Genomic DNA, 27,206 nt, shown 5'->3' with positions numbered 1-27,206 from the left:
TCTGAACAGTTCTGCTAAGCATTAATGTTAGAAAGAAAAGTAAAAACCAAACTTTATTGTTGCTTTTTACCATATGGTAGCATTTTACACACAGGCTTCGATCTTCAGAATACCCTGGATTCAGTAGAAAAACCTTTTAAATGAAGTTTTGTACAATAGAAACTTCTCAGCAGTCAAAATTTAGACTGTAAAAAAATACATGCAAAACATACTTTTCTGAAAACACTTAACTTTGAACAAAGCACCGAACTACACAAATGCAGAATGAAAACAGCATTTCAACTCCACCAAAAGTAGTCATCATAAAAGGTGTAAAAGTCACCTAACTTCACTAGGCACTGTTCACTTTTTAAACAGGAGACAATAAAAATATTGTCCACAAACAATATCCCAACTCTAGGGTAAATTTCAGAAAGTCTTCAACTTCATGCTTTAATAGCGACCTAGGAAGAAATAATAGTGTTTCAGTAATGAAGTACATTTATCAAACATATTTTAATGTTGAGACTTTTAGACTATTCTACCATTAGAAAATTCTATGCACCAGATTCTCTACAGGGAAACTAGAGAAAGACCCCTTTCACACAAGAGTTACATTAGAAATCAAAGAACAAATGTTAAACAATAGAAATAGCTGGGAAGTCTAACTCAAGAGCTAAGGTTTTAAAGTCACTCAAATTTTCCTTGCTATACAAAACTTGCAAGCACTCCTAGGAAGAAAAGCTACAAATGGTGACCAGAATATGTTTATATTTCAATTAGTAACAAGAATGAGAGATTCCAAGGAATTGTTTGCATATACTTTCTTGAACCCTCACACAACTGAGGGGCAGGAGAGACTATAAATACAGATAAAACTACTTGAATTAACCCATTATCTGCTGTGGTTTGATAAACAAAAAAATCAAGTTAAAAACTTACGAGGTGAGTATGATCGAGACCTAGAACGTGATCTGTATCCTCCACGACTATAGTAAGGAGAAGGTGACCGCCTTCTGTAAACAAATGTCAAGACCGTCTAAGACTCACTCCACAAAGTTAGACTAGATGACATATACAACTTTCAACAGTCATGGTATTTCAAAGTCCGTTTTAGTCCTGATAATAAAACCACTATTCCTAACCACACCATCATGAACCAACACCCGAACAAATTTTACTAGTACTTCAAAGTGGTTTTGTTTTGTCAAAGACAGAGTGACTTGAATATTCACTTGCTTATCCTGAGATGATCATTAAAAGCTAACAAAACCTCAACAGTACAAGAAGATACCCTAGTGTAAGCCTAATTCACGTCTGTAAACACACACATGGAGTCGTATACAGTCCCTGGTTTCAGTTACAGAATTTTTGTATTTCATACAATCTAATTTGTGTGACGCAACTTATAATTAACCATCAAAATACTTGTAACTAAATCTTTTATGTGAGCCATCTTACTGTTGTGTAGATTTAAAATCCTCTCCTGCCATACCTGTAAATCTGATCCCTGTCTTGAGCAGCTCTCCATCCTCCTCCTCCTCCACCTCCTCCTCTGTGAAGGCAGAAAAGTAACACATACTCATTTTTTAAGTTTTAAAAACAATGTATTACTAATGTAGTAAAGTTAGAACTCCCACAGAGAAGTGAAAGGTAGTTTTCTGGTAGTAATTAAGGGGCTACATTTGCCACCCTTTTAACAAACTGACATAGAGCTCTCTCTGGTGGCTAAACTGAGTATCAGAACAAACATTTCTAAAGTAAATGCTCATCTGAATAAAAATCAAACCTAAGACCTTAATCTTCCCATCCTCTGCAATCAATCTCTTAAAGTCCCATATAATTGGGCGCCTAGGTGGCTGAGTCAGTTAAGCGTTGGACTTTGGCTCAGGTGATAACCTCATTTTGTGGGTTCAAGCCCCCGTGTCTGGCACTGCACTGACAATGTGGAGCATGCTTGAGACTCTCTCTGCCCCTCCTTGCCTTGCACTCTCAAAATAAACTAAAAATATGTTCTCTCCAAGAGAGATTTTGCCAGGGATAAAATCCTGGACAATTGCACGCTTTAGGACTCACTTCCACATTCAACTTCTTTAAATATTCCAAACAGCATAAAAAAAAAAAAAAAAAAAAAGACATTTACATCTCAATACCACACCCCAAAACAAGGTTAAGGAATCATGGTTAGCTGTTGTGGTCAATACTTATTGCACAATTTCCATTTTCACAAGCAATACAGGGTCTAAATTACCTGGTGCTGCTGAACTGAAGAATTTTACTTCATTTTTACCCTCAAAAGTATTCTCAGTATGATAGGTATTTCCCTAACCCCCTAAAAAAAGTCACCAATATTTAATAAACTCCAGGGGGGGTTCCTGTGTGGCTCAGTCAGTTATGCATCTGATTCCCTGATCTTAGCTCAGGTTGTGATCTCACCGTTCCTGGGATCAAGCCCCACACTGGACTCTGGGCTGACAGTGCAGAGCCTGCTTGGGATTTTCTTTCTGCCTCTCCTCTGCTTGTGCTCACTCACTCTCAAACTTAAAAACAAAACCCACCACCACCTATCTAGGGGTGCCTGGGTGGCTCAGTCAGTTAAGCATCTTGGTTTCCACTAAGGTCATCATGATCTCACAGTTTTTGAGTTTGAGCTCTGCGTCAGGCTCCACACTATCAGAGAATCCCTCCTCTACCTCTCCCCAGTTTGTGCAGGCTCTCTCAAAATAAATAAAACTTACAATACACACACACACACCAACCATTGTTACATTAAATTATCGTCCTTCAGTAGTTACTTCTTTGGATTCTTCTAAGACTTAGTTTTCCCTGTCTCCCTAGTGCATCACACATTATAGACACACAAAAAAAACAAAAAACAAAAACAAAAACCCAAAGAAAAAAACCACTTGCTAAAGCAGTAACTTTAAAAATGTAGCATATGGAACTTGTCTTAAAAACAAAACAAGCACAAAAAAGTGGAAAATCTAAACTATGGTCTAAAATTTTGATTCTATTGTCATGTTCAAACCAGGGATTTCAGTTGGTTTACAACTTGACGTTTAAAAAGAAATATACATGTTAAGTTAAATTAACAAGACACATAACCTTAAAATCTAGTTTAAACTCTAGTCCTAGATTTCTTAGTATAAAAAGTGATTTTATCAAAGACTAAAATTTACATATAGCGCTGCCTTAAATTATGTTGCAATTGATTCAGGAGAGGAGAGAATACGTATTTCCTTCAAAATTTTAACAACTTAAACCTCATATTGTGGTAAACTTACCTGTATGATCTGCTATAGTAGTCTCGGTCATCATAGCCTCGATCATATCCTCGGTCATAGTAATCCCGACGGCGTGAACTTCCACTATGAATAAATGATATAGCTTCATAAAATACCATGTGGTCTTATCTTCGTACATATGACTTTTACTGTTTAAACTGTTCAGACAATAGCAGCAGCATGGCTTATTTGGGTCTTGTGAGCCACACAGCTGAGCTCTAAGGACATAACTGGGCAACTGCTTCGAGTTATAACCTCTTTACTCTCGTCTATTGGGCAAAAATGAAGGTATCTACTAATTCCCTAATTATTAATTCACAGACAGGCCTTTTCTAACAGAGACGTTAACTAGGCAAGTAGCATTATTCCGGTTTAAATTTTCACAGATATCGGATAAACACTGTCCTTTCTCTGCCCTTACAATATACATAAATGTATTTTAAAAATCTTTTGGAATACACATTCTGCTAACTTGCTTCCAACTAAAAGTCATTTGCTAATAAAGCCCATATATTTCCCTAGAGGAAGAGAAAGTAAAATCATTATTTGGAGAATGTGATTTGAGGGGGAAAATAAAAAGGGGAGACCAACACAGATTTTTGTCAATTTAAACACCGAGGAGGACAAGAGAGAAGCAGCCTATCATAGTCCAATGCATAAACTGAAGTCTACTGTTTTCCACTGTTTAACAAAGCTAAAAAATGCACTTGAGTAGGATTTGTTCCATACCTGACTTTACATAGAATACTTAAGATTTCCTTATGGGAAAAATGGTCTAATCAAGAACATTAATTACCAAGCAAAGCCAGATATATGGCATTTCTGTATGATATGGTGGGATGTCCTCTCTCAGTCTGCAGCACAAACACAATGTTCCCACTGAATATGTTCTATTTAATACAGTTTTAGCTAGTTAAAACAAAACAAAACACATAAGATGGGGTGCCTGGGTGACTCAGTTAAGTGTATGCTGATTTTGGCTCAGGTCATGATTTCACCATTTGTGGGGTAGGCTCTGTGCTGACAGCATGGAGGCTGCTTGGGATTCTCTCTCTCCCCACTCTCTCAAGATATAAACTTAAAAACACAGGGAAAATGATTTATACTGTGTCAGGACTGGATGAAATGCCAAAGATTCCCCCTAGTACACGTAGTTGTTAGAGGAAACGAACTCAGCTATCAATCTTAAACTTACTAGGTAGGTCTTCCCATGTAAATTCCCGGTGTTGGGGTATGTGGTCTTTTTGTTATAGAGAAATCAACTCTGATCCTACGTCCATCAAGCTCCATTCCATTGGCACGCTCCTTTGCCTTCGAAAGATGTATTGAAAGTTATTATATACACCCTGGACAAAGCCACAAACTGTCCAATAACAGTAAGATATACTTTTATGAATACTTAGAAATAAGATTTATAAAGAACTATAAATATACCCTATTTACAATGTAAAAGCAAAAATTATCCTTATTCAAGTTCATTAGTAGTTGGAAGTTAACAACAGGACTTATTTTACAAGGATACAGGTAAATTTTTACTTACTTCCTTGGCATCATCTACATTTTCAAAATACACAAAGGCAAATCCTCTTGACCGTCTAGACTGCTGGTCATATACAATAGACACATCTGCAATGGGGCCATATTTCGAGAACACTTCTCTGAGATCTCTTTCTGTAGTGTACAAGCTCAATCCAAACACTCCAAGACAACAGTTGGGATCAGGATTTGCCTAGAAATGGAAAGATGAATTTTACACTTTAAAACTTATAAACCGAAGCTAAGAAATGTCACTAACAGTGAAAGTAGGGAATAAGTAATTAAAATTAATAACTAGTATATTATAGCAATAGCCACAAGCATTAAGAATGGGCAGAAAAGACTCCAAAAACAACTTCAATCTCAGAATTAAACAAGGGGGGCGGGAACAGTGACTTCTATTTGTGAATACCAAACTGGCAGTTTTGTGAGGGGATATTAAAGGGCAAGTAGCCCAAGGGAGTCACCTAAGATTTATTCTACACATAAGAATAATTAGAATAGCATTATCTCTATAAGCCAGAGGAAAAAAAAGTCAGGGAAAAAGCCTTAGTACCCAAAATAAACTCACTTAAAATTAAATGGAATAACCAAGAGTGTTTTGATGAGTTACACCGTCCCAATATTTTGCTTACATGTGACTGACAGCCCTAACATAGAAAATACCTTTTGTTTTTTTAAAAAAAAAAAATTTTTAAACGTTTATTTTTGAGACAGAGACAGAGCATGAACGGGGGAGGGTCAGAGAGAGGGAGACACAGAATCTGAAACAGGCTCCAGGCTCTGAACTGTCAGCACAGAGCCCAATGCGGGGCTCGAACTCACGAACTGTGAGATCGTGACCTGAGCTGAAGTCGGATGCTTAACCGACTGAGCCACCCAGGCGCCCCAGAAAATACCTTTTAAAGAGACATTACTCAGAACACAAGGAGACTCTAAGGAACTCATGTGTTCACTGCTGAAAGTCCAGTGTCAAATATAATCAGTTCTAATTTCAAAACAGAAGAGACAAAGTCCATTGCTTTAACAACAATTTTGTCATCTTACCCGATTCCCAACATGACGCCTGCGAGTAGACATGGGAGAATGACTGTGGCTATGCCGTCTTCGATAATCTCGACTATAAGACCTGCTACGGGATCGTCTATGGGAGCGGGACCGAGATCTTGATCTTGTGTAATGCCTTCGTGAACTTCTTCTGGATCTAGACCTGTTAAGACAAAGGTTTCAAGAGTATAACTAATTAGCTGACAATAAGATAGTTTCCAATTCTTCTAATAATCTATTCTAGGGTTAAAGTCCAAAAGGCGAAACATAATCCAGACATGGGATCAAGACTTTTCTGCTGTATCTACAGTCATCTCAACTCTACTAGGAAGAGCTCCAAAACCACTACTTGCTCTCTTCCATTTCTTAAGATAATTAAGATAAAGGAGATCAAAATTACATACTCAAGATCAATTAACATACTCAAAAAAAAAACCTTGATAATCATAAAACATGCAGCACTTCACACTAGCTTAATTTGTGCCCACCTTCCCCCTCAGAATACCACCCTGTTTTTTTTCCGGCTTCTCCCACTTATGCCCACCATTCACTTAAGATAAAATCACCATCACCGTTAAGTTTTCTCCAGCAGTGTTTTAAAACCAATCAATTGCTCCTAACTGGAGTGATCATATGAACTGTCATCTAAACCAGACAGGACACATTGTAAGAGAGAAAAGAGGTGCAGTTAATTATGCCTGACAATAGGCATAAACTGGGGCTGTCCTGGGCAAACAAGGATGTGTAGCCTACTCTTGACCAACATTAAAAAAAAAAAAAAAAAAGTGCGCTGTGTTAAGGTATTATTTTTGTTTTATACACATGTATATAATATTAGACTACACCTACTTATCAAGAATTAGTTATGAAAGCCAATGTCCTGCAGTCTGTCATACTTAAACTCCTAGTGAATCCTCACAATTCTCAAGAACTAGTATTACTAACTTGCCTTTTAAAGATAAGGAAGCTAAGGTGGAAAAAGGTTAAGTAATCTGCCCAAGCCAGAAAAAATAGAGGTAAGATTTGAACCCTAACGCCAAAAGCCCAGGTTCTTAACCACTTAGTCTTCTATCCCAGAACTTATGATTAAGTTCATTACTAGTACCAATATTAAATAAGCCAACAAATGATCCAACCCTCTCTATCTTCCTAATTTACAAAGCACACACCAATTTCAAAGCTAAGAGTAACAGAAGAAAATCCCAAGACAGTCTTTCTTACCTAGATTCAGATCTGGACCTGGACTTTGATCTGGAACGCCTGGAATCTTCCTTGGAGCGAGACCTTGCAGGGGTATGCCTTGCAGATTTCCCAGATCCATGAGCACTTCCACTTCTGGAAGCAGAACGGGATTCCTACACGTAGATGTCAAAAGTTTAATTTGTATACTTTCTGGGCAACTTTAAAAACAAATAAGCTGCTGTGAGATAAATGGTGAGGGAAAGCAATCCCCTTCCAAGATAAGAAAACATAGGTAAGGGCAGGAACTGAATATACCTCATATATTTACATTGCTCCAACTGACATAAGCCAATTTACTTGAACTTCCACCTTTCCTGGAGCAGGGATAAGAATTAACTGACCCCACTCTCCTCAGAAAGGGGTGCCAAAGCCAAGCAGTTAAGGGAACTGTCCAAGGATTGTGTTTTGGGATTGTTACTCCATAAAGACTAGGGTAAGAAAGAATCTTATTAACTATGACACCTATATCTTATACCTATTTTCAATCAAGTTGCCATCAATAAAACAAAACCCTATGAAAATCATAAAACTTACTTTAAAATGCTTTTGATTTTTTTCAGAAGACCTCACTTCTCAAGTTATATTTATTGAGTGGGAAAAGAGGCAAGGACGATCAGTTTCAAGTCCTAGCAAAAGGTAGAAACCTAGTAGAAAGGACCAGCTTGAAAGATACTAGACCCTAATTCCACCTAACCATGGTAGGAGGCCCTTAAGAAGCTCAAATAAAGCAACCAGATGGAGCCACAGCAGAAAAGGCAGTGAACTGTGCAGAAGGAAGAGTAGATAGTGCCAGAGATCTAGAGCCTCCTCAGCTAAATGGAGATGAACCATGGCAAACTGATGGGGATTAGGGAGTAAGTAGCTAGGAAAGTTAACATATTAAATCAGGGGCTCCTATCTAGGCTAAGGAAGGGAGAGTTCAGAATTGTATGTGAAAAAACCAAAGTCTAAGTAAGTATATACTGTATAGCCATAGTGTTCCCAATCAAAACTAGACTAGCTGATAGTTAAGTGACACAGTAAGGAAGATCTCTAAAGAAAGCAGCAAAGAGAATGGATAAAAAGGGTTGACTAGCTCATCAATGAGCAAAAGCACAGCCAACTTATCAGTATAAAAAGCATACATTTAAAGTAACTGAACCAAGGAGGTGTTCTGCCAACGCACCGAAACAGACAAAAAAACCCAGTGGATTCAGAGGAGAGAGAACAAAGCCACTCAGTCTGATAGCTAACTAAGGTATCAGCAGCTAGCAAGACAACCCTCATTTTAGGTTATCCAATTTAATGCAAATTAAAAGGCATAAAGTCTGGTGAGTCTTTCCACCCAAGACAGAGCAGAAATGGCCAGATTCAAGAGGACCCAACATTACTATAGGGGTAATAATCTATGTCGAAGCTACTGGATAAAAATGATCACAGAGACCTCCCTGTGTGGTAGACTTTCAGAATATTCTGGCCATTCTTGAAAGGATAGAATAGGATTATTTTAAATTACAGTTCATCAAACCTTTTTGGAATATGTTCTGTGGTCTACAGCATAATGGGAAAAAATTTATATGCAATACAGAAGAAACTGAGTTTGAAGTTTAGAACAGGAAAGAGAGTAACTTGCCAGTAAAAGGAGTTCTGGTCATTAGGCCTGACAACTCTAGAAACTTCCCTAGTTAAGACTTTAGTCAATATAAAACATGGAAGGGACATGGAATGTGACAGCGTCCTCTCCTTCCCCTGGAGTGACTATAAAGAAATTCAAGGAAAAAGAGGATACTGTTATTAATGAGAACAGCTGCCTTTAACAAGGAATGGTTAAAGGGTGCACTGCATCTTAGGCGACCCCAATTAATCTCTTGGGGTTCTCTGGCAGAGAGACATTTAATACTCTGCACAGAGACACTCCACCTCCCTCCTCTTCTTGGACAAAGTTCTCAAAAATAGTGGTGTGGTTTCTGACATCTTTACCACAGGCAAAAACTAATCTAGAAGCAAAGAGATAAATTGAGACCCCCTAAATTAACTGTCTTTGTTTATCTCAATGCTAGAAAAATTACTTCATGGAATGATTATATAGCTTTTAGTGGAAACCAAAAGAAAACAATTTACCCTGGAAAGGAGAGCAGAGTGCTCAAATAGCTCACAGTAACAGTTAAAAGATTATCAATCAAATAGTTAAATCCATCAGCCTAGGAATCAAAATACAAAGGAAAAAAGAGTGGAAAGTCAAGATCTCTTTTTAAGCCTCTGGCTTCATTAAGCAGAAAAGCCTTATTCTAACCTGCGTTACCAGTCGGTCCACTGAGAGAAAAGACAGCACTTTTAGCCTAGGTCATAAGCCTTATGAAGCTTCTCATGAATTTCTAGTAATCTCTAGGGTCAAAGATACAGTATCTACGAAATTATGAGCTTTTTCTCTCAACCTCTAAAATTAACTATCTGCAGACATATTTTGTAAGCAATCATTTCTTAGACCAGGAATAGGGGAAACACCAGCCAGAATCCAAAGATTTCCCCTTGTACACTAACATCTGGTTAGGCTAACACCTAAATAATGCCTCCTCCTCCCTTTCTGGTCAGGAATATTTCTTAAAGAATTTAAACCCCTTTACGGTTATGTTAGCCATTAGCTATTTTGGAAATACATATTCAAGGAAATTTAGCTCGAGAAAAAAAAATGAGACCTAAAATTATTAGCCAAATCTAAAAACAAAGTTAACTTTAAACCTTAATCCACAGGCAAATCTGCAAACCCAGCTGGGAAAACCTCCACACAAGGAAAACTTGAAGTCCACTCTTAGGGCTAAAAAGTTTTAAGTGTCAGCACATTTAAACCGTACCAAAAACACTTCTCTGGACATCAATACCTCAAGAAAAAGGATCATGAACTTACAATTAGCATAAATAACAAAGCCAAAAAATTCCCTAAATTTCTGCTCAGGGAATCATTTCTGTAGACTGGATCTTAGTCATATTCTAATATACAACTTAAAGGGAACATGTCACAAAAACTAACTCAGCCTTTCAACAAAATACCTTTTTCTGCATCTTCCTATTCTGAGCATGACAGTATCTTAGAAAAACCTTTTGAAAGAGATGAAGGAAACCAGAAGATCTGGAACCAGCAAATCATTAGGTTTCTCCTGTATTAGAAACTGGATGCTGTAAATTAGATTTTGAACAGTGGCTCTTAGAGGTATACAGTAAACCTACACAGCATTTAAAAATACAAGTCCCTAAACTAGAGCTTATTCTAATAACTTTGGAGTTCATCTTCTACATTTGTTAAAAGCACCATACATGTTTTTAATGCTAAGTCTCATTGATTTACTCAATTTCAGAAATTTTAGGCTTCCTACCTACTGATTTCTCTTGGTGAAATTATCTTCGTGGAACCTTGTTTCTCTCATTTTCTCTGCTCCACCAGCCCCAGGACAAGAGGCCTGTCTCCCTCTTACTTCCCCAATAGGCAGAGCAGGGCTGAGAGGAGGCACTGTCAGACTCAAAGATGCCTTGGTCAGGGGGGGGGATGGGTGGGGTGGGAAGAGAAGAAAACCCTGAATGGATGCAATGGTCTATGGGCATCAGCGTTTATTTTTGCCATACATCTATCCAAGCTTAGGCCATATAATCAAATTCCAAAGTGCTTTCTTTCCATTTAGAGGATTAATAGGTTTTTCCTCTTTTAGACCCCAAGGGCCTTTCAGGAATTCATGGACTTGAACAGAAAGTATCAATTCACCTCTTTTTTACCTCAGCTCTCTGCCTAATCTGTAATTCAGAGCGCAAAATTAACGTTATTAGTTTATACGTGGCAAAATTTACAAACCAGTAAAGCAAATGCTAGAAACTACTATGAATTGAGAATAATTTTCTTCTCCTTGCAAGGCAGAAATAATTATAAAAAGCACAAATTTCATATTGACAACTGGCCCTAAAATCCTAGAAGATAGATCCTTTTAGATATGTAATTTAAACCACTTTTTCCAAGAGCTAGAAGACCTGACAACTCTGTTTTTTTAGGTTGTCTTCATTTCAGGAAGAAGTGATACCCTTGGCTTTCCCAACAGAAAACAACTACTGGTTAGCTACCACTGGGTATTATTTTGACAGTTCACTTGTCCTATCCAATAGAAAGTAACATTTCGCTAACCATCGTATTCTTTTATTCAACTAAAACAAAACACACGGAAGGGGAAAGGACAGACCTTTAGGGTTTATTTTTCAAAGTAAGTGGTGGGAGTGAGGAACCAAAACTAAGTTACTTTATAATCTATACCTCTCACGTCATTGTAACAGTTAAACTTTAACAGCAGCAAATGAGAAAAAGGAAATAGAGCAGTTTTCTGAACTACCACTATTGCCACTTTGAGTTAGAGATCCTGTTCACTTATGTGACCCACCTCATTGTAAGGGAAGCTAATATATTTTTAGCAGTAATCCTAGTCATTCAACTGGAACAGGCATTAAACAGAAGAAAAGAATCATCCTTGTGAATTTAGAACCTGCATCTTAAAAGTTAGGGCCTAATTGGTCATAGGTTTCCCCTATGCCATCTAGAAAGAATTTTCATAAATGCCAAAAGGAACTATCCTCTTCACTGGTTTGCTTCTATAACCATCCTGGTGACATTCTTTGGGAAAACTACGACAAACTTAGAAAACATTCTACTATATATTGCTCAGTACTAAAAGATAGGGGTCAATGAATTTTAAGAGTCCATGGAGGTGGCACAGACCACCAATCCCAACTCTGGAGGTACTCACTCATGGCCCAGGACCAGCAGCATTATACAAAAAAATCTAGAGAGACAACATGAAGCCAACTGTTACCCATGCTGGAGAGCTCATTCCTGCCTCATATTTGACTACAAAGGGTTATTTTTTAAAATTGCATTTCAATCATTTGACTAAGAAGTTAAAATTAGAATTACCTAATTTAAACGTTTCCCCTGGAAGGCACTTCTTTGCCCTGTATATATTTTCTTCTATTAAACAAATAATGCATGCATGTTTAGCAAAATATACAGGGACACATAAACAGACTAGTAATTACTTAGCGTAGTGCTTTCTGATTCCAGATTACTTCTTATCTTAACTTCATTTTTATTTCTTTTCTTCATTCTTCCGTTTCAAATTCTGACTTCTTTCATCTTCCCCACTTCACACAAATTGCTCAATATTCTACAAGTGGGACTTCTGGTCTGATAATTAGCATGCATTCTTTCTTTTATTTTTTCAAATTTCAGCTTCACTTATTCCTGAGCTTCAAATACTCATTTATAAAACTTGTCAAATGACGACTTCCGCATTTTCCTTCTTCAACATTAACCTTAATAGAAAAAGAACAGGATGAAGAATATTTTAAAACTCCAGGATAAAATCCAGTGCCAAAACTGAAACTAGAAAAAAAAAATCCCTCTTTTTGGATTAAAAAAAAACAAAAACAAAAAAACCCTAGAATATGCAGCTCAAAAAACTGGAACTAGCTTCCTGTTGGTTCTAAAATATACTAGGTAACCAACCTCATTCTCATTGTCTACTTCAGATAGATTTATCATGCTTAAGTTGAATGCGAAGTGCGCAACTGAACATTTGCTGTTCATCTAACATTTAAGAACTTTAATTACATTTCACACTTCTTACTTATTGTATTCATCAAGAGAATGTTAAGTGTCAAAAGCACAACTCTAGTCAAAAAGTGACACATTAATACAAAAGTGCAAGAAAGGAAAGCACGGACAATTCATTTGTACAATGATGACAAAGCTCAGGGCTGGACAGGTTTACAAATTGTGACTTGTCTAGATAATAGATAAGGTAAAGATATATAATGTCACACATTTTTGTACTGCATAAAGAGCTCCGTAGAAGACAGTATCAGGGAATCAGAAAATTTGGACTAAAGTGCTCAAAACCCACCCCTAGAAAGCTGCTCTAGTGAAATTTTAAATATGAATGGTCCGACTACTAAATTTAGCACTAGAACCATAAAAAGACAAAATCAGATCAACCAACTACTGTATCCAAGTAGTTATGAAAGAAAGCAAACGAACTTGAATCCAACAGTGAGGTTTTCAAAGAATTTTTTTGTGAATTCCCCCTCAATGAACAAACGTATTAAAATCTTATGCAGTCCAAAGGAGAAATCCTACTTTTTAAGGTGGCAATATTAGGAAAAAATTATAGCTCACCTCCTAAAATTATTAAAAAAAAAAAAAACCAAACCCAAAAACCAAAAAACTCAATCATCACTTAACAGATCAATAAAATGTAATAGTGTCTGTTCAACACCCTAAACAAAATAAATACTGCCTCAAAAAACATTCTACTTCTCCCTGTTATCCTGTACCTCACCTGTACCTCACTTGTCAACAATTTACTAGTTTATTTTCTTTGGGGGTGATTGGGGCTAAAGCTTCCTTTAAAAAGAGAGAGAGAGACGGAGGGAGGGAGGGAGGGAGGGAGGGAGGGAGGGAGGGAGGGAGGGAGAGGGAGAGGAAACAAAGTCTTTATAACTTATGTGGGCATGAAGACAACCATGGCTATAGTGGCAAGTGTTGTGATGCCTTTCCTGAGAAAGTAAGCATAATCTTCAGTTTTTTTGTCGCTGAAAGTCAATTATTGTTTAACCCAGGAAAAATTTTAAATAGCTTTTTAAGGGAATCACAGTAATTGATTTCCTTTTAATATCCATCACTAAAATGTAATGGGATATGTTTGCTGGCAGCACAAATGTAATCGTGGAATCAGAATGCCCAAGCAGGTTTCCTCTTGGGGCCTCCTAAAGATAACATACAGAAACAGGGCTTTAGATGCACGAAATACTGGAATGGAGGCCAAAGCTCTATGTATTGGAACTTTTCAATATGGATGCCTTCCTGCTTTTATATTTTATTACCTCTTCCAAACCATCTTCCTCCTTTTATATTCAAAGACCAAAAAACATGTTGCTAGATAATGTAAATATTAGGTTTATTTTAACTCAATTACTGAGCTCAAGTGGCCACTTTAATAAAACCAGACAACCAACTACTGGGCTAATGTTATTGCCCATTTGGTGAAGAAATAAGCAGAAACTTACATCATCAACATAATTTTTTGTTAGAACGACTCTAGGGACTACAACTGAATTCAAATAACATTAAAAACATGTACAAATTCAGTAGGTTGCTAACAAGGTAATATTTAAAAAATTGGGATGAGACAAAGAAAAATTGGTTGATCCTGCTATATAAAGGTTAATGCTCATACTAATGGACTGTTTTTATTTTTCTGTAAACTCTACCAGAAGGTTGGGTGGAGAAAAATACTCCAAAGACAGAATATTTTCTGGAAGGGGGAAAAAAAAATCTGACTTACCTATATCAGTTTTAAGCCCATCTCTTGCATCAATAATATTAACTCTAAGAAGGGGCTCATGCATTCTGCAGTATTGGGCAGTCTATATTAATCAAAGTAGAAATCTGAAAATAACCTCCACACCCAATCCAAAAAGATTTTTGAGAATTTAGAAACTCAAATTTGCTATAGTGAACAACTTTTTTTGGCTTGCTTAAAAACAAGACTAAATGAAAACAAGATCTAAAATTCGATGTAATCCATACCCCAAAAAACTAAACTGGATAAAACACTTAAAATTCCTAAACACTAATCACTATCCCTTCTAGAAAAAATAATGACATACAATTATGTATGAAAACTGAACATAACACAGAATGCTAAGGCTCTAAAAATACTTCTCTTGGGCAAAATGTTAACTATGAAAATGTTAATATTTATCAATTAGGTTTTGGGCTTTGTTAGAGATAAAGGGGAAAGGTGAATGCTATTAATTAACATCTCACCATCTGAATTCCTCTTTAAAAAAACCGTAGTACTTACCTTGTTATCACTTGTAATTTCAGTTTGAAAATGCCACCTTCTAGTTCCAAACAACATTAAAAACATTCTTAGTTAAAACCAAGAAAAATATTCTTCAACCTGGTTTTTTCAAGAGACTCATACCTAACCAGACTCGCAGTGAAACAATGCAAACTATTTCCTTTCACTTGACATTAATTCAATCCTTTATTAAAGGAATGTGGTGCAATGGCTGCCAATTCTTTAGAAAGAAATAGATTCAGATGGTTCAGTTTTTGGAAATCAGAATTCAGAGTTAGGGGCCAAAAACAAAGACTACAGAAAGACAACCCAAGATTAAGCAGAAGAGAAAAACTGCAGAAAGCTGAAAGGCAGTTTGATGGGATGGTATCTGGATACTACTCATCTCCATAAAGAGTAAGACTAGATAATGTACCTACAGTGCAAACATTATTTCTACAGTAACTATAGCCAATATTCTACCAGAATATGTTCTTGAACTGCTTGCTATTGTAATCTTGACAGCAAGGCAGAAATTAAAACCACCTGTTCATATAATAGTGTTTCCTTATTTAGTTTCTGGATTCTCTAAGTATAGACTTATTTGTAGAAACTAAAGAAATTACATTCATTAGGAAGGCAGAGCATTAAACCAGTGTCAAGACCAAACACACAAACATCGCATACTCTAAATAGAATACTATGACCATTACCAGGCCTTAAAGATTACCCGCCTCAATATTGCTATGCACCTACAAACTAGCCACCAACAACTCTTTTTATGTTATTTGTCCATATTATGACATAACTGCTAGGACTTTTTGCAAAGGGGCTGACTGGTCAACCCTTTTCCCAAAAATATTTGCCAGCAACTTTTGGAAAGTACTGGGAGAAGTGAATTTGGAGATGAAAAGTATTTTATTTTGCACGGGTTTGCCTACATCAAATAAGTTAACTCTAGATAGAAACAGACTTTGAGTTAAATCGATCACATGAAAAAAATCTCACAATAAAGGTAAAAGCCACTCTGCTATAATAGTGTGACATGAACCACAAAAATTCTGCAACATACCCTAACTATGCATTTAAAAGAAGATAAAAGGACACACTGAACAACAGTTCTGTTCGTATATTCATTCACCCAAGAAGTAAAACCCTATGGGTGACCAGATGGAGGACAATTTATCACACGCCTACAGTCTGTTTAGGAAAGAAACTTCTGAAGTCTAAAGGACTGGGGGAAAAAAAACTTCCAGAATTATGCTGGGGATATGGGAGTGTCTGGATTCTGGATAGCTAAATGAAGGGACAGGCTGGGGATGGGTGGGGTTCCAGCCAAACTGAAGAGATTTGTATTTTAAGCGATTACATTAACAATACAGATTAGGCTTGTTTTAATGATTTACATTAACAGTTTGAAATGTTTGAGGGCCTAGAGCTGAATTAATTTTTCAGGCTTCAGAGAAGCTATTCATACCAAACATGTCCAAGATTATTACCCTGAATGCAACTTTTTCACTGCTTTCAGGCACTGTCAAAAGAAGGGTTTTTTGTTTTTTTTTTATAGCCAGTCAGACCTACTATATACATCATCATTTTTACAGCATTATATCTAATCTGTTCCATTAAGCTTCAGGGTTTTTGCCAGGCACTCTACGAATCCAAACTTTTTTTTTAGGCCTATTCTAACCTCTTCAGTTTCCAATTCACCAATTGCAAAGCAATCTACACACAAAACAAATGCCAAACAAAACAACATAGAAGTATGCCACAACTTGAAAGTTTAGAAACCTTTCCAGGATCCAAGACTCTTACGTAAGAAATACATCAATTTCTAACATACAGCTTGAAATTATTTTGTAACTTTCCTTCCATAAGATTTTGGTGAATAAATCTACATAAATAAGATTATGGAAGAAAACAGATGTTCAAAAATGTCAAATTATTTGGATGACAACCTCTCTTGAACGGTCTCAAGCCAGGAACCTACTTCCAACAATTGTTTCCTCCCATATGTAAAATATGCTCAAATATTATTTTGGGGCAAGTTTCGTCTTCACAAGCACATGATTACAAGTAACATTAAGGTATGTTCAACTGAGAGCTCTTCTCAGAAACCGGCCATTTTGCATCCTCTCAATAGTGCAAATAGTACCCAATAATTGTTCAGAAAACAAAAGACTTAAAGTCATCATTTGCTTTCCAGTCCAAATACAGTTCAACAGTGTAGTCAACCGGCAGAAATCAGAAATCACAGCTTTAACCCTTTGTGCGCTCACTCCAAACTTTCTAACCATAAGAAAGCAAAGGTATAAAAATAATCGTACACGTTTTGGTAATGTTGGGATCAAAAGCCTTAGGGAAAAATGAAAAAAGCTAATATTCCTCTGAATAGGGGGTCAAGCCTGATTATCTCAGACCAAAATCAATCAGATTTAGCTCCCAAGTTAAACAGTAATTTCGACAACGTTCCAGGAGCTATGATAGAGGTTTCTAGAAATGCCTTTCTAATGAAAGGCCCCAAATCTTTTTACAAGAGTTTGCTAAGATACTTGAATAGATTTACCTGACGACTGTTACGGAGGTCTTACGATGGCCCTAGAAGAAAAAGAAAACCTACCAAACTGTAAAAGCACCCCCACGTATTCCTACCAAGTAAAAAATCAACTTCCTTCTTCAATAAAGTTCTCCACAACCTCGAACGTTAAGATTCTGGCAAGTTTTCTATTTTTGCATCATTGTTAGTACCCACAGCCTCGCAACCAGCTTTACATCACGTTTTTTAAGCCCGGAAACGGTCTTACTCCTCCAGTTAACATTCACCCAACTCCACATGAGAGGTGGAGGCTTTAAAAAAAAAAAAAAGAAAAAGAAAAAAAAAGTGTACCAACAGAGTAGTGGTTCACAGATTTAGAATGCCTCAAAACAAAAGGAAATAACGGCGCCGCAAGTTGCCCGCCAGTTTCTCCTACACAATCCCGTGAAAAATACCTACTCCATTTAAGAAGAAAATCTCAGCGGCCTCGGGGTCTAGTCTATTCGGATACTCCGATAACGACTTTTCGTTTGAAAGCACTTTCGGTATCAAAGAGAAACACTCCATTTAGGCCGAACACAAAGCGCGCGCGAAACCACCTCTATCGGGCCCAGAACTTGACTACCTCGGATTAGTTTCCCCCACCGTAAGAGAGGTCCCAAGAACTTCCTAGATTCCATCACTTCGGGGTCCACAGACGATCCTTTCTTAACCTAAACGCCGGGCGAAAACCCTCTGAGTAGGTTGCCCCTCTTTCTCCCCGCCCCACACGGCCCACTGAGGCGCGGGCCCGCCTTGGACGCGCGGCTTCTCCGCCATTTTGTGCCTCTGGCAGCCCGCCCGGCCCGCCAGCCCAAGATGGCGGCAGCGAGGCTTCGCAGGAGAGCAACGGCGAAATGAGATACCGCTCCCCTCCCCCAACACCGAGGGGACGCAGCGGCCATTTTTAAGCTTTCCCCCTCTCGTAACGGAAAAAAACCGCCGTCTTGGGTAAGGAGCTACATAACCCCCCACGGCGGCCTCCTTCACGACTAAAGACACTCCCCGCAAGGGTTTTTTAGACCCAACTCCCTTCCTCCCCAGCCTCAGACTTCGGAGCCTAAATCGCCTCTGTCTCCAGGTCTGAGGCCGACGGGCCTGGAAGAGAAGCAAGCTGGGACCACACAGCCGCCCCCTGCACCATCTCTACGTACCCGCTCGCCGTAATTCTGCTCGCCGCTGTCGCTCATGACTCCTAGCTGCTATCGCCGCTCGACGTGCTTCAATCGAAGCTGCCAACCTCTTGCGCCTTCTATATAGAGGCTCCGCCGCAGCCTCGTAGAACGCACAAGTTCCCGAGCCGCTGAGTATCGAAGCGCTCCGCACCGCCTCCGCACGGGCTCTAAGCCTGCCGGACGTGACGCGGCGCTCCTTAACCCGGCCCCTCCCCCTTTCAGAACGCGCGCTTTCTTGGCTCCGCCCCTCCGCGCTCTGCCTCCTCTTTCTAGCGTGCCGCGTCCGGAATCGGACGTGACGTAAGTCCCGCACCTCGCGCGGCCCTACCCCTATCTTTGGGTCTCAATGAGGCGGGAAAGTGAGCGCGCTGGATGGTCTGACCAAGAGGTGGTCGCCAAGGGGCGCAGTGACACCAGCCACGCCTGAATGTTCTGGAACCTACCAGGGAAACTGTCGTGGCGGTGGGAGGGAGGAGATGCCCTCCTTTTCGCCCATCCTTGAGTCCTTTCTTCTGCTTTATGAGTTTTTGTCTTTTATTCTGCCTTCCTTTGGTTGGAGAGGGTGGATATCCGTATGCTAGGTTCCTTGCTTTACTTTGCATTTATTTAGCTTCAATTGTAGATGTTTTCTTCCTGAGTAAACTTTCATTTGAGCACCTATTAAATGCCAAAGGACTTTATCACATCTTGATGTGATGAAATCAGGCACAATCTCTCTATTCTGCAGAAGTTAGTGGTCTAGTGAGGGAGAACCGTTAAACACGTTTGTAAACTATGATTTTAAGTGCTAGAAGCATGTACTGCTATAATGATGTAACAGGAGGGAAGATTAATTCTGCTACCCCCCAACAGCATGATCTACAGTTGATTCTTTTTTTTTTTTTTTTTTTTTTTAAGTTTATTCGTCTTAGGGTGCCTGGGTGGCTCAATGGTTTAAGTGACTCTTGGTTTCAGCTCAGGTCACGAGCTCATGTTTCATGAGTTCCAGCAGGCATTGAGCTCCATGCTGACAGTGCGGAGCCTGCTTGGGATTCTCTCTCTGCCCCTCCCCCACTTGCTCTCTCTGTCTCAAAATGAATAAACTTTAAAAAAAAAAAACCCTACGTTTATTTGTTTTGAGAGAGAGGGAGCAGAGGAGGGGCAGAGAGAGAGACAGAGAATCCCAAGCAGGCTCTGTGATGCTAGTGAAGAGTCAGATGTGGGCCTTGAATTCTCAAACCATGAGACCATGACCTGAGCTGAGACCAAGGGACTGACAATTAACTGACTGAGCCACCCGGTGCTCAGCTAATTCCTACAGTTAATTCTTGAACAACATGGGTTTGAACTGCTCGGGTGCACTCCTAACTGGGATTTTGTTTTTTTAATTTTTTTAAATATTCTTTTTTGAGAGAGAGAGAGAGACAGAGCATGGACAGGGGAGGGGCAGAGAGAGAGAGAGAGAGAGAGAGACAGAATCCAGAGCAGGCTCCAGGCTCTGAGCTGTCAGCACAGAGCCCTAAGCAGGGCTGGAACCCATGAACCATGAGATCATCACCTGAGCTATGGTCCAACGCTTAACTAACTGAGCCACCCAAGTGCATATAAATATAAGTAAGTATAAATATAAATATAAACAGTACTGTACTGTTCAGACCTTACTCACTGCACCTGTCATTTCCCCACCCATTAAAAAAGAAGTATGGTACCTGGCTGGTGATGCATTTTGATACCTGTAAGACCTGTGCACAATTCAAATGTTTTTTATTGTATTTACAGAACTGTGCAATCATCACCACAATTTTAGAACAGTTTCATCACCCCTGGAAAAAAACCTGTACTCACTAATAGTCATTGCACATCTTCCTCTCCATCCTCCTGCATCCCTCCCAGCTCTAAGGAATCTGAAATCTATTTTGCCTCTATACATTTGTTTATTCTGGACATTTCATATAAATAGAACCATATAATATGAAGTCCTTTGTGACTGGCTTCCTTAACTTAGTGTAATGTTTTCAAGGTTCATCCATGTTGTAGCATATCAGTATTTCATTCCTTTTTATTAGTGAATAATATTTTATTATATAGACATAATCATGTTTTTTTTATCCATTCATCATTTGATAGACTTTTGCATCCAAAAGTGCACTTTTCCACTTTTTAGCCATTGTGAATAGTAATAGCTGCTGCTATGAATATTCATGTACAAGTTTTGTCCGAACATAATTTTCAATTATTTGGGGAATACACCTAGGGGTGGAATTGCTAGGTTGTATGGTAACTCTATGTTTAACTTTTTGAGCTACAACATGGATGAACCTTGAAAACATTACACTAAGTTAAGGAAGCCAGTCACAAAAGACTTCATATTATATGGTTCTATTTATATGAAGTGTCCAGAATAAGCAAAAGTATAGAGACAAAGTAGATTTCAGATTCCTTAGAGCTGGGAGGGATGCAGGAGGAGGGTGGAAAGGAAGATGCCATTTAATTCTAGCCACTCTAATGAGTGTGAAATGGTATCTCTTTATGGTTTTGATTCGCATTTCCCTAATTATGACGTTAAGCATCTTTTCATGTGTTTATCAATCATGTGTAGATTGTCTCTGGAGAAGTGTCTATTCATATACCTTGCCCGTTTTTTTAGTTGGATTATTAATATTTTTGTTATTGAGTTGTAAGAATTGGCAATTTGATTCTTGCTTGGTACAGCATCAGTATTTAAGGCACCTGAGACCCAGGGGTTTGGTGATGACTCAAGGTGACAATTGTCCTCTTTTTACATAGTCTCCAGGGTCACCCTCATCTGCTTTCATAGTTTCAATTGGCGACCTACATGCTGATGGTTTCCGATTTTAAATTTACACCTTTGAACGCCCTCCTCAGTCTTGTGCTTAAATTCTTGTTGCCTGCTTGAATTTTTACCTGGATATTTCAGAAGCTTATAAAAATTACCATGCCCAAAACTAATCATTTTAATAATCTGTTCCTCCTCTGCCATCTAAATGTCCCTGCTAAAACTTTCTTCTCTCTTCCCCTCCTTATTTAGTTAACATAGTTTGTCAATTCTACTTCCTGTATAATTTAAAAAATTTTCTTTTCTTCTCCAGGTCCCTTGCCACCATTTATCAGGGCCTCATCAACTCAGTTAGCTAGAGAGTTTGTTTTTTTTTTAATTTTTTTAAATGTTTATTTATTTTTAAGAGAGACAGAGACAGAGCATGAGTAGGGGAGGGGCAGAGAGAGAGGGAGACACAGAATCTGAAACAGGCTCCAGGCTCTGAGCTGTCAGCACAGAGCCCAACGCGGGGCTCAAACTCACAGACCGTGAGATCATGACTTGAGCCGAAGTCGGACGCCCAACCAACTGAGCCACTCAAGTGCCCGGAGAATTTCTAATTATCTTAAAAGTGAGTTGGTGTTTGGGCGTTTTCACAGCTTTAAACACTTTATTTCTAATTCTAATAAGAGAAAAGAGTTACAAAAAGATTCCAACCATTACCTTGGAGCTGGAGTCATAGTTCACCAATTTGAAATGATATAGGGTGTACCTGAGAAAAAAATTCTAGTACATTTCCCCCCAATAATTATTTCAAATTTTGCAGATAGCCCTTGTGTTTTTGTGCAGTTATTAATTTCTAGTCATTTTATTGGCTAGCCTATACCATTTCTAAACTTCCTGTATTCTCCCTGGGAGGAAGAGGTTAAATTTCTTTCTCCCTTTTTTAACACCTAGATACTTGTCACTGTGATGTAACTTAAAAATTAGGTCAGTAGCAAAATGTTATAAGTGTTCATTGTACAATTCTCTTCACTATGTTTGAACATTTTCATAATAAAATGTTGAGGGGAAAAAAAGTAAGTCAGGTCATGGTAACCACATGTTCTGGAACTATCAATGGATTCTCTTAACTTCCAAAAACCTTAATACAAGTTGCAATTCTCTCAAGATCTGTTCCTTATCTGCCACTCTCCCCCTTGTTTGCTATGCTGTAGACACAGTTTCTCACACTCTTTGTATTCTCAATCTTAGACCTTTGAATGTCCTTCCTGGGACATTCAACAACAGCTCTTTCTCCCAACACTCCCCTAAAGCTGGGCTCCTACTCAGATCTCAGACCTTGCCTTGCTTCCTGGTTTAGATTAGATTAGATCTCTTGTTTACATACGCTTATAAGCACCCCTCATATCATTCATAGCAGTTGCAATTAAACAACAATTATATAATTACTTTTGTGATTTTGGCTTTTATATCTCTTCTTCATTAGACTAGATTCCTTGAGGACAAGGCCTATGCCTATATTATCCCCTGCTTTATACCTAGTACCAGCACTTGGCATGTAGTAAGCCTTTAGTAACCCTTGTTGAGTGAATGAAAGACAGCAAAGTGTGAATTTAGAAATGATTGGGAAGGCAACGAATATCTTTTTAGGTCCCTGAGCATGGGACTGACTTACTGAAAGGGGGGAATATTGTCCTGGCAAAGACATTGAGGTCAGTCAATGGAGGGCTTATGTGCCATTCATGTCTATATCTCCAGCATCTAGTAAAGGGCCAGGCTGTTGAATGAGGGGCCCTGTGGGATGTGGTTCCTGTACTGCAAATACAAGGTGGAAAGGACTGGACTCCAGTGACAGAAAGAACAGAGAGGAAACAGTAAGTGAGTAGACTGAGACGGTAGACCTGACTGGTCTTGATGATGGGAATATGTGGAGAAAAGACAAAGAGATGGGGAAAATGACCATAAAAACTTTGTCTCGGTAGGGGAAGTACATGCAAGAGGAAATAATGTGCCTGCTTGGGGGTGCCCTCTTAACTGAGGCTTAATCTCATAGCATAGAGAAAAGCAAGAAGCTGCCCCCAAATTTGATTATTGTTTCTCCTTAGAGACTAGACCCTCTTCCTCAACATATTTTTTTGTTGTTGTTGATATTCAACTTCTGTCCTGGAATTCATGCATTCATTCTTTCTTTGATTTATTGTTTTGTTTTTATTCGTTTAGTCATTCAGTAAACTAGAGAAGAAAGCAAGGGGCAGATCACACAGGACCTTGTATGCCTTTTTAAGGAGTTTAGATTTTATTTAGTAGGGAATAGGGAAGTATTGAAGTGTTAAGAGGTGAGTTATATTGTCATGGTTAGGTTCTAGAAAAATGTTGGCAGTTTGGAGCATGGATTTGAGGAGTGATGTGGCCAAGAAAGACTGGAGTCTAGGGACAGATGAGGAACAAGATCTCTGCTGTCAGCTGTGCAGGGCATACCTAGCAAGGGTCTGTGAAAGCTGAGACCCAGGCAGTGTGCTTTGTTCACCCAAAGGAAGGCCCTACTTTTGCAAATTCACACAACATCATCATTTTGGCCAGGGGCAGCCAAGCCAGGAGACCAGTTTCTAGACTCTTCCAATGTTCCAGATGAGGAATAAAAAGAGTGAGAAAGTGAGTAAACCTGAACCAAAGCGGTGGTAATGGTGTTAGAGAAGAAAGAATGGACATGCCTTCCTGTACTAGTTGCCCCAAATTCATCCTTCTTGCCTGCTCCCGTGAAAATAGATATGGGCCCTTTAAATATATATATTCTTTTTGCCAGCTGGCACTGAAGCTTTGTCAGTATAAGGCATTATGCAGGTGTTATAGGAGGAAAGGGTTTACTATGTTCTAGAGTGTTCCGCAGGCTCCTGCAGCACATGAAGCTTCCCTGGTGACCAGCTCCTACAGACATTCAGCTCTCTTCAGCCCTGAATTTCTGCAGTGTGTTGGCAGCGTCTCCAGATCCCAGCTCCTGCAGTGCATGGCTTTAAGCAGCTCGTAGCAGCCAGCAGCTTCCTTTCAAGCACCCACTCCCACCCCTAAGCAGGTCTTGTAGCAGAGGCCTCTGGCTCCTGCAGCATTTGCAGCTTCTCCAGTGCCCTGCCTCCATAGTACATAGCACACAGCAGCACCCAGAGGCTTCCAGAAGCTGGTGGCTTGCCCTGGCACCACCATCAGGTGGTTTTGTGGGTGAGACACTGTCCCCTGAACAGCTTTCTCTGGCATTAGAGAGCCAATTTCTGAAAAATTCTAGAGGGCAAATTTCTGTTAAGTTCTGCCAGGATGGCACCTCAGCAACTTCTCTGACATCCAGTGAGCCACAGCTGTGCTCTCTGTGAAACAGTCTGGACTTCAGCTCTTGAGGAGAAGAGGGTCTTTTGAGGGGACTCTGACAGACCTAGGGGTAAGGCTTCTCCTTATATCTGCTGTTCCTATGTTCTTCAGAGATCCCTTTACTTCTTACTAGTTATTTTCTCATTGCCTCTATCCCCAGTTATAGTTAATAATTATTTATATTAAAAGTTTGAGATCAGAGTGAAATGGTGTCAGAAGATGTCATCCTGCTGGCTTTGTAGATGGAGGAAGGGGCCATAAGCCAAGGAACATGAGTGGCCTCTAGAACTGGAAAAGAATCTTCTCGAACAGATAGGAAGTCAGCAAGTAAGGCTTGCTGCTTTCCTACCTCAAACCCCATGGTTTCAGGGCTCGGCGTGACTCAGGGGCACAAACTGTGGAAAGTCTGCCCTGGAGTGTGACTCAGGAATTCTTACTGGTCTCACTTGCATGTATCTGAAACTGGGAAGTTTACAAAACCCAAAAGCTTTTATAATCAGAAAAGATAAATTCCCTATAAAGAAGAAAAACACAGCATACAATTCCATGGGAAATGTTTGAAATTGCCTTATTCTTGTATCAGGAAGAAGGTCAGATGTAGCCAGATGGATATCATGGCCGTATTGCTGGACAAAGACCGTCCTTCTAGGAAATGAACACCTACTAGAGAGTGACTCTGGTCATTAAAAGTTGTTTGAGAACCACACACAAACAAAAAATTCCCTGTTCATGTTACCATGTGGTTTATATCTCCTCATTAGACCCTGACTGATTCAGAAGTGCTCCCAGGAGTGGTCCCCTAAAATTCTGCTGGGGCGTGGAAGTGAAGGCAAGAGAAAAGCTACACCAACTTTTAGGTTTAGCGTGGGTGACAAGGTGGAAGGACAATGGTGTCATTAGGAAGGAAAATAAGGTCAAGTGGGCAGAATGATGAGTTCAGTTTGAGACATGTAGAAAATGAGGTATTGCTGGGACATCCAAACAAAGATGCCCAGTGAGTACTGGTTATAGCAACCTGGGACTCAGAGGAGATCTGGGTAGAATATACAGACCTGGAATTACCAGTATAGCGATGGTCACAGAAAACTTACATTGAATAAGCAAGATCCTTAAAGGAGTGATGTGGGGATGTCCTCGGAGAACTAATAGTAGATTAAATGACTCAACGCCTGTCTGTTGCTTAGAAACATGAATGTGCAAGTCAAAACTTGGAGACTTAGTTAAGGCAGATTTTCATGAACCAGTTTAGAACTGAGAGGAAATTACGAAACACTTACTGTGATGACTATGGCTGTATAATATAAATAACTGTGGTGAAGTAACCAATCACTTTGGAGTGTCCTGAGCACTAAACAAAAAGTCAGCTTAAAAAATAAAATAATTAGAGACCTTCTCCAGCTATCTAGAGAAATCTGGGAAAGAAATAAAGGTAGCAAAAATTAGAATACCAAAATAACAAAATTTAGAACTCAGACATTTAACATACAAAGAAAATGTTTGTATTAGAATTCTTTTTTTATGTGTATTTTTTATTTTTGAGAGAGAGTAAGAGAGCACACGTGTGTGAGTAGTGGAGGGACAGAAGGAGAGGGAGAGAGAGAATCCCAAGCTCGAACTCATGAACCATGAGATCATGACCTGAGTGGAAGTTGGATGCTTAACTGACTGAACCATGCAGGCGCCTCTGTCTTAGAATTCTTATTATATAAACAATACAGGCTGAAGATTAAAAAAAAAAAAACCCTCAAATCATAAGTGTGCAATGTAAAAAGTGAAAATTCCGGTTTCCCCTACCCCTTTCTTTCCCAGTTTCACCCCTCACTCTCTCCCACTTAAAAATTTAGCATATAAACATTTAGACCTTTGATAGATTTTTTTTTTACAAAATGCATGGAATCATGCTATCCATATTCTTTTAACATGATATTCTGCAACTTGCTTTTTTTTCACTTAGCAATCTAAAATACACTGAATATTTTTCCATATTGGTAAATATAGATTTAGCTCATATTTTAAAAACAGTTGCATGGTATTCCATTGTAAATATATGCCATGATCTTTATACCATGCTCTTTTTATAAAGATGAGAAGCCAGCTGTTTATTTATTTTTAGTTTTTATTTTTTTTATTTTAGAGAGAGAGAAAGAGAGCACATAGGGAAGAGAGACAGAGGGAGAGAGAGAGAATCTTAAGTAGACTTCACACTCAGCATGGAGCCAGATGCAGGGCTCAGTTCCATAGCCACGAGGTCATGACCTAGGGAGAAATCAAGGGCTGGATGGATGCTTAACCAACTGAGCCACCATGGGATCCCAAGAAGCCAGCTGTTTTAAAGAGCAAGAAACTTGGTTATGCATCCAATTTTTTATTTCAGCTCAGGTTGTGATCTCACATCAG

General features: G+C 38.9%; 1 protein-coding gene across 3 annotated transcripts; it reads right to left on the bottom strand.

Annotated features, from left to right (window-relative positions):
- Window positions 1-25: 25 nt before the first annotated feature.
- Window positions 26-18,882, bottom strand: TRA2B (transformer 2 beta homolog). Of its 3 annotated transcripts, none has more exons than XM_060639454.2 (9): window positions 18,671-18,882; window positions 7,068-7,201; window positions 5,847-6,009; window positions 4,804-4,992; window positions 4,459-4,574; window positions 3,264-3,347; window positions 1,475-1,534; window positions 922-995; window positions 26-443 (listed from the first exon to the last, which is right to left on the bottom strand). In XM_060639454.2, the coding sequence occupies exons 1-9, from the start codon at window positions 18,704-18,706 to the stop codon at window positions 433-435; spliced, it is 867 nt and encodes a 288-aa protein (XP_060495437.1). In that variant the 5' UTR covers window positions 18,707-18,882; the 3' UTR covers window positions 26-432. The 3 variants fall into 3 exon arrangements, with proteins under 3 accessions (XP_060495437.1, XP_060495438.1, XP_060495439.1); XM_060639455.1 differs by having other exon boundaries at window positions 922-992; XM_060639456.2 differs by lacking the exon at window positions 7,068-7,201 and having other exon boundaries at window positions 18,671-18,881.
- Window positions 18,883-27,206: the final 8,324 nt, after the last annotated feature.

The sequence above is a fragment of the Panthera onca genome, chromosome C2 (genome assembly GCF_046562875.1).
Source record: "Panthera onca isolate mPanOnc1 chromosome C2, mPanOnc1 haplotype 2, whole genome shotgun sequence".
NCBI classification, from domain to species: Eukaryota; Metazoa; Chordata; class Mammalia; order Carnivora; family Felidae; genus Panthera; species Panthera onca.
Note: the sequence above shows the minus strand (reverse complement) of the source record. Positions and strands in the feature narration are given on the sequence as shown.

Coding starts and splice junctions, on each gene's coding strand:
- TRA2B (XM_060639454.2), bottom strand. CDS start 18,706: ATGAGCGACAGCGGCGAGCAGAATTACGGCGAGCGG. Junction 4,993..5,846: donor GGCGTCATGTTGGGAATCGG/GTAAGATGACAA, acceptor TTCCATTTCTAG/GCAAATCCTGATCCCAACTG. Junction 4,575..4,803: donor ATGTAGATGATGCCAAGGAA/GTAAGTAAAAAT, acceptor CATCTTTCGAAG/GCAAAGGAGCGTGCCAATGG.